General features: G+C 54.4%; 1 protein-coding gene across 1 annotated transcript in view; it reads right to left on the reverse strand.

Moving 5' to 3' along the window:
• LOC106595472 (protein flightless-1 homolog) overlaps positions 1–7,500 on the reverse strand; it is a gene marked incomplete at its 5' end in the record, with an annotated part of 41,224 nt that overhangs the window by 25,255 nt on the left and 8,469 nt on the right. Inside the window, 2 exon segments of the mRNA XM_045712045.1 lie at positions 5,294–5,383; positions 6,099–6,197. Coding sequence (XP_045568001.1) covers positions 5,294–5,383; positions 6,099–6,197 — 189 coding nt within the window.

Consider the following 7,500-nt stretch of genomic DNA (forward strand, 5'->3'; position numbering starts at 1 on the left):
CTCAGTGAGGACCATGGGGGTTGTCTGGGTTAGGAAGAGAGCTGTTTACCTCAGTGAGGGCCATGGGGGTTGTCTGGGGAGGAAGAGAGCTGTTTACCTCAGTGAGGGCCATGGGGGTTGTCTGGGTTAGGAAGAGAGCTGTTTACCTCAGTGAGGGCCATGGGGGTTGTCTGGGGAGGAAGAGAGCTGTTTACCTCAGTGAGGGCCATGGGGGTTGTCTGGGTTAGGAAGAGAGCTGTTTACCTCAGTGAGGACCATGGGGGGTTGTCTGGGTTAGGAAGAGAGCTGTTTACCTCAGTGAGGACCATGGGGGTTGTCTGGGGAGGAAGAGAGCTGTTTACCTCAGTGAGGACCATGGGGGGTTGTCTGGGGAGGAAGAGAGCTGTTTACCTCAGTGAGGGCCATGGGGGGTTGTCTGGGTTAGGAAGAGAGCTGTTTACCTCAGTGAGGGCCATGGGGGTTGTCTGGGGAGGAAGAGCTGTTTACCTCAGTGAGGACCATGGGGGTTGTCTGGGTTAGGAAGAGAGCTGTTTACCTCAGTGAGGACCATGGGGGTTGTCTGGGGAGGAAGAGAGCTGTTTACCTCAGTGAGGGCCATGGGGGGTTGTCTGGGGAGGAAGAGAGCTGTTTACCTCAGTGAGGGCCATGGGGGGTTGTCTGGGTTAGGAAGAGAGCTGTTTACCTCAGTGAGGACCATGGGGGGTTGTCTGGGGAGGAAGAGAGCTGTTTACCTCAGTGAGGACCATGGGGGTTGTCTGGGTTAGGAAGAGAGCTGTTTACCTCAGTGAGGACCATGGGGGGTTGTCTGGGTTAGGAAGAGAGCTGTTTACCTCAGTGAGGACCATGGGGGGTTGTCTGGGTTAGGAAGAGAGCGGTTTACCTCAGTGAGGGCCATGGGGGGTTGTCTGGGTTAGGAAGAGAGCTGTTTACCTCAGTGAGGACCATGGGGGTTGTCTGGGTTAGGAAGAGAGCTGTTTACCTCAGTGAGGACCATGGGGGTTGTCTGGGTTAGGAAGAGAGCTGTTTACCTCAGTGAGGACCATGGGGGTTGTCTGGGTTAGGAAGAGAGCTGTTTACCTCAGTGAGGGCCATGGGGGTTGTCTGGGGAGGAAGAGAGCTGTTTACCTCAGTGAGGGCCATGGGGGGTTGTCTGGGGAGGAAGAGAGCTGTTTACCTCAGTGAGGACCATGGGGGGTTGTCTGGGTTAGGAAGAGAGCTGTTTACCTCAGTGAGGGCCATGGGGGGTTGTCTGGGGAGGAAGAGAGCTGTTTACCTCAGTGAGGACCATGGGGGGTTGTCTGGGTTAGGAAGAGAGCTGTTTACCTCAGTGAGGACCATGGGGGTTGTCTGGGGAGGAAGAGAGCTGTTTACCTCAGTGAGGGCCATGGGGGGTTGTCTGGGGAGGAAGAGAGCTGTTTACCTCAGTGAGGACCATGGGGGGTTGTCTGGGGAGGAAGAGAGCTGTTTACCTCAGTGAGGGCCATGGGGGGTTGTCTGGGTTAGGAAGAGAGCTGTTTACCTCAGTGAGGGCCATGGGGGGGGTTGTCTGGGGAGGAAGAGAGCTGTTTACCTCAGTGAGGGCCATGGGGGGTTGTCTGGGTTAGGAAGAGAGCTGTTTACCTCAGTGAGGACCATGGGGGGTTGTATGGGTTAGGAAGAGAGCTGTTTACCTCAGTGAGGACCATGGGGGTTGTCTGGGGAGGAAGAGAGCTGTTTACCTCAGTGAGGACCATGGGGGGTTGTCTGGGGAGGAAGAGAGCTGTTTACCTCAGTGAGGGCCATGGGGGTTGTCTGGGTTAGGAAGAGAGCTGTTTACCTCAGTGAGGACCATGGGGGGTTGTCTGGGTTAGGAAGAGAGCTGTTTACCTCAGTGAGGACCATGGGGGGTTGTCTGGGGAGGAAGAGAGCTGTTTACCTCAGTGAGGGCCATGGGGGGTTGTCTGGGGAGGAAGAGAGCTGTTTACCTCAGTGAGGGCCATGGGGGTTGTCTGGGTTAGGAAGAGAGCTGTTTACCTCAGTGAGGACCATGGGGGTTGTCTGGGGAGGAAGAGAGCTGTTTACCTCAGTGAGGACCATGGGGGGTTGTCTGGGTTAGGAAGAGAGCTGTTTACCTCAGTGAGGACCATGGGGGTTGTCTGGGTTAGGAAGAGAGCTGTTTACCTCAGTGAGGACCATGGGGGTTGTCTGGGGAGGAAGAGAGCTGTTTACCTCAGTGAGGACCATGGGGGTTGTCTGGGTTAGGAAGAGAGCTGTTTACCTCAGTGAGGACCATGGGGGTTGTCTGGGGAGGAAGAGAGCTGTTTACCTCAGTGAGGACCATGGGGGTTGTCTGGGGAGGAAGAGAGCTGTTTACCTCAGTGAGGACCATGGGGGTTGTCTGGGTTAGGAAGAGAGCTGTTTACCTCAGTGAGGACCATGGGGGTTGTCTGGGGAGGAAGAGAGCTGTTTACCTCAGTGAGGGCCATGGGGGTTGTCTGGGGAGGAAGAGCTGTTTACCTCAGTGAGGGCCATGGGGGGTTGTCTGGGAAGGAAGAGAGCTGTTTACCTCAGTGAGGGCCATGGGGGTTGTCTGGGGAGGAAGAGAGCTGTTTACCTCAGTGAGGGCCATGGGGGGTTGTCTGGGTTAGGAAGAGAGCTGTTTACCTCAGTGAGGACCATGGGGGTTGTCTGGGTTAGGAAGAGAGCTGTTTACCTCAGTGAGGACCATGGGGGTTGTCTGGGGAGGAAGAGAGCTGTTTACCTCAGTGAGGACCATGGGGGGTTGTCTGGGGAGGAAGAGAGCTGTTTACCTCAGTGAGGACCATGGGGGTTGTCTGGGGAGGAAGAGAGCTGTTTACCTCAGTGAGGACCATGGGGGTTGTCTGGGTTAGGAAGAGAGCTGTTTACCTCAGTGAGGACCATGGGGGGTTGTCTGGGGAGGAAGAGAGCTGTTTACCTCAGTGAGGACCATGGGGGGTTGTCTGGGTTAGGAAGAGAGCTGTTTACCTCAGTGAGGACCATGGGGGTTGTCTGGGGAGGAAGAGAGCTGTTTACCTCAGTGAGGACCATGGGGGTTGTCTGGGGAGGAAGAGAGCTGTTTACCTCAGTGAGGACCATGGGGGGTTGTCTGGGGAGGAAGAGAGCTGTTTACCTCAGTGAGGACCATGGGGGGTTGTCTGGGGAGGAAGAGAGCTGTTTACCTCAGTGAGGACCATGGGGGGTTGTCTGGGGAGGAAGAGAGCTGTTTACCTCAGTGAGGACCATGGGGGGTTGTCTGGGGAGGAAGAGAGCTGTTTACCTCAGTGAGGACCATGGGGGGTTGTCTGGGGAGGAAGAGAGCTGTTTACCTCAGTGAGGACCATGGGGGTTGTCTGGGGAGGAAGAGAGCTGTTTACCTCAGTGAGGACCATGGGGGTTGTCTGGGGAGGAAGAGAGCTGTTTACCTCAGTGAGGACCATGGGGGTTGTCTGGGGAGGAAGAGAGCTGTTTACCTCAGTGAGGACCATGGGGGGTTGTCTGGGGAGGAAGAGAGCTGTTTACCTCAGTGAGGACCATGGGGGGTTGTCTGGGTTAGGAAGAGAGCTGTTTACCTCAGTGAGGACCATGGGGGGTTGTCTGGGTTAGGAAGAGAGCTGTTTACCTCAGTGAGGGCCATGGGGGGTTGTCTGGGGAGGAAGAGAGCTGTTTACCTCAGTGAGGACGATGGGGGTTGTCTGGGGAGGAAGAGAGCTGTTTACCTCAGTGAGGACCATGGGGGGTTGTCTGGGTTAGGAAGAGAGCTGTTTACCTCAGTGAGGACAATGGGGGTTGTCTGGGGAGGAAGAGAGCTGTTTACCGCAGTGAGGACCATGGGGGGTTGTCTGGGTTAGGAAGAGAGCTGTTTACCTCAGTGAGGACCATGGGGGGTTGTCTGGGTTAGGAAGAGAGCTGTTTACCTCAGTGAGGACCATGGGGGTTGTCTGGGGAGGAAGAGAGCTGTTTACCTCAGTGAGGGCCATGGGGGGTTGTCTGGGGAGGAAGAGAGCTGTTTACCTCAGTGAGGACCATGGGGGTTGTCTGGGGAGGAAGAGAGCTGTTTACCTCAGTGAGGACCATGGGGGGTTGTCTGGGGAGGAAGAGAGCTGTTTACCTCAGTGAGGACCATGGGGGGTTGTCTGGGGAGGAAGAGAGCTGTTTACCTCAGTGAGGACCATGGGGGTTGTCTGGGTTAGGAAGAGAGCTGTTTACCTCAGTGAGGACCATGGGGGGTTGTCTGGGGAGGAAGAGAGCTGTTTACCTCAGTGAGGACCATGGGGGTTGTCTGGGGAGGAAGAGAGCTGTTTACCTCAGTGAGGACCATGGGGGGTTGTCTGGGGAGGAAGAGAGCTGTTTACCTCAGTGAGGACCATGGGGGGTTGTCTGGGTTAGGAAGAGAGCTGTTTACCTCAGTGAGGACCATGGGGAGTTGTCTGGGGAGGAAGAGAGCTGTTTACCTCAGTGAGGACCATGGGGGGGTTGTCTGGGGAGGAAGAGAGCTGTTTACCTCAGTGAGGACCATGGGGGGGTTGTCTGGGTTAGGAAGAGAGCTGTTTACCTCAGTGAGGACCATGGGGGGTTGTCTGGGGAGGAAGAGAGCTGTTTACCTCAGTGAGGACCATGGGGGGTTGTCTGGGTTAGGAAGAGAGCTGTTTACCTCAGTGAGGGCCATGGGGGGTTGTCTGGGTTAGGAAGAGAGCTGTTTACCTCAGTGAGGGCCATGGGGGGTTGTCTGGGTTAGGAAGAGAGCGGTTTACCTCAGTGAGGGCCATGGGGGGTTGTCTGGGGAGGAAGAGAGCTGTTTACCTCAGTGAGGGCCATGGGGGTTGTCTGGGTTAGGAAGAGAGCTGTTTACCTCAGTGAGGGCCATGGGGGGTTGTCTGGGTTAGGAAGAGAGCGGTTTACCTCAGTGAGGGCCATGGGGGTTGTCTGGGGAGGAAGAGAGCTGTTTACCTCAGTGAGGACCATGGGGGTTGTCTGGGTTAGGAAGAGAGCTGTTTACCTCAGTGAGGGCCATGGGGGGTTGTCTGGGTTAGGAAGAGAGCTGTTTACCTCAGTGAGGGCCATGGGGGGTTGTCTGGGTTAGGAAGAGAGCGGTTTACCTCAGTGAGGGCCATGGGGGTTGTCTGGGGAGGAAGAGAGCTGTTTACCTCAGTGAGGGCCATGGGGGGTTGTCTGGGTTAGGAAGAGAGCTGTTTACCTCAGTGAGGGCCATGGGGGGTTGTCTGGGTTAGGAAGAGAGCGGTTTACCTCAGTGAGGGCCATGGGGGGTTGTCTGGGGAGGAAGAGAGCTGTTTACCTCAGTGAGGGCCATGGGGGGTTGTCTGGGGAGGAAGAGAGCGGTGAGGTCAGCCTTCATCTCGTCTTTCTTCTCAGCATCCTTCTTCACCTGAGACAGACAAGACAGGTCACACATTTTAAAGACTATTTGAATCCACCAATCAAATGTACAAAAACAGGATCCAAACATGTCAAAGAGGCCTAGACAGCTGCCTTGGGGAATTCCTGATTCTACCAGTAAGAGGCCTAGACAGCTGCCTTGGGGAATTCCTGATTCTACCAGTAAGGGGCCTAGACAGCTGCCCTGGGGAATTCCTGATTCTACCAGTAAGAGGCCTAGACAGCTGCCTTGGGGAATTCCTGATTCTACCAGTAAGGGGCCTAGACAGCTGCCCTGGGGAATTCCTGATTCTACCAGTATGGGGCCTAGACAGCTGCCCTGGGGAATTCCTGATTCTACCAGTAAGGGGCCCAGACAGCTGCCCTGAGGAATTCCTGATTCTACCTGGAATATGTTGGAGAGGTTTCCATTAAAGAACACCCTCTGTGTTCTGTTAGACAGGTTAGAGTTAGGGATCAGGGTTAAAGGTCAGGAGTTAAGGTCCTGAGTCAATCACACGTCCAGGACAGCAGATGGCAGGGTTAGAGTTAGGGGTCAGGGTTAAAGGTCAGGAGTTAAGGCGCCATCAAGTAGCAAAGTAAAGGATCATTAGTAGAGCTACACTAAGCTAGTTGATAGAGGGAGCTAGCTAGCTAGGATATACCCCTACCTTCCCCTGTAGCTAGCTAGCATACACCCCTACACGACAGGCCGTGTTACTCACCTTCCCCTGTAATCCTTGCTGCTGCTCTACACTCTCAGCTGCTCTGGTGTAGTCCACCTTCAGGACATCATCCCAGTTCTGAAACTTAGACTTGAACACCTGGAGAGCGAGACAGAGACACAGAGAGACGAGTCAACCTTCAGGACATCATTCCACTTGGAAAGGAGGGAGGAGTTAGAATGTCCTGTTAACTCTTGTTACGTATTTGTCTTGCTCTCGCCAAGTCAGCAGAGCCCTCGCCAAGTCAGCAGAGCTCTTGCCAAGTCAGCAGAGCCCTCGCCAAGTCAGCAGAACCCTCGCCAAGTCAGCAGAGCCCTCGCCAAGTCAGCAGAGCCCTCGCCAAGTCATCAGAGCCCTCGCCAAGTCAGCAGAGCTCTCGCCAAGACATCAGAGCCCTCGCCAAGTCAGTAGAGCCCTCGCCAAGTCAGTAGAGCTCTTGCCAAGTCATTTATATTTATCAAAATGTAATCCATTTTAAATTCAGGATGTAACAACATAATCTGGAAAAAGTCAAGGGGTCAGCATTCCGGAGTCGCCTCTTCACTGTTGACTCTGTACCGGTACCCCCTGTATATAGCCTCCACATTGACTCTGTACCGGTACCCCCTGTATATAGCCTCCACATTGACTCTGTACCGGTACCCCCTGTATATAGCCTCCACATTGACTCTGTACCGGTACCCCCTGTATATAGCCTCCACATTGACTCTGTACCGGTACCCCCTGTATATAGCCCCCACATTGACTCTGTACCGGTACCCCCTGTATATAGCCTCCACATTGACTCTGTACCGGTACCCCCTGTATATAGCCTCCACATTGACTCTGTACCGTAACACCCTGTATATAGCCTCCACATTGACTCTGTACCGTAACACCCTGTATATAGCCTCCACATTGACTCTGTACCGGTACCCCCTGTATATAGCATCCACATTGACTCTGTACCGGTACCCTCTGTATATAGCCTCCACATTGACTCTGTAACGTAACCCCCTGTATATAGCCTCCACATTGACTCTGAACCGGTACCCCCTGTATATAGCCTCCACATTGACTCTGAACCGGTACCCCCTGTATATAGCCTCCACATTGACTCTGTACCGTAACACCCTGTATATAGCATCCACATTGACTCTGTACCGGTACCCCTGTATATAGCCTCCACATTGACTCTGTACCGGTACCCCCTGTATATAGCCTCCACATTGACTCTGTACCGGTACCCCCTGTATATAGCCTCCACATTGACTCTGTACCGGTACCCCCTGTATATAGCCTCCACATTGACTCTGTACCGGTACCCCCTGTATATAGCCTCCACATTGACTCTGTACCGGTACCCACTGTATATAGCCCCCACATTGACTCTGTACCGGTAGCCCCTGTATATAGCCTCCAC

The sequence above is a fragment of the Salmo salar genome, unplaced genomic scaffold, assembly GCF_905237065.1.
Source record: "Salmo salar unplaced genomic scaffold, Ssal_v3.1, whole genome shotgun sequence".
NCBI lineage: Eukaryota > Metazoa > Chordata > Actinopteri > Salmoniformes > Salmonidae > Salmo > Salmo salar.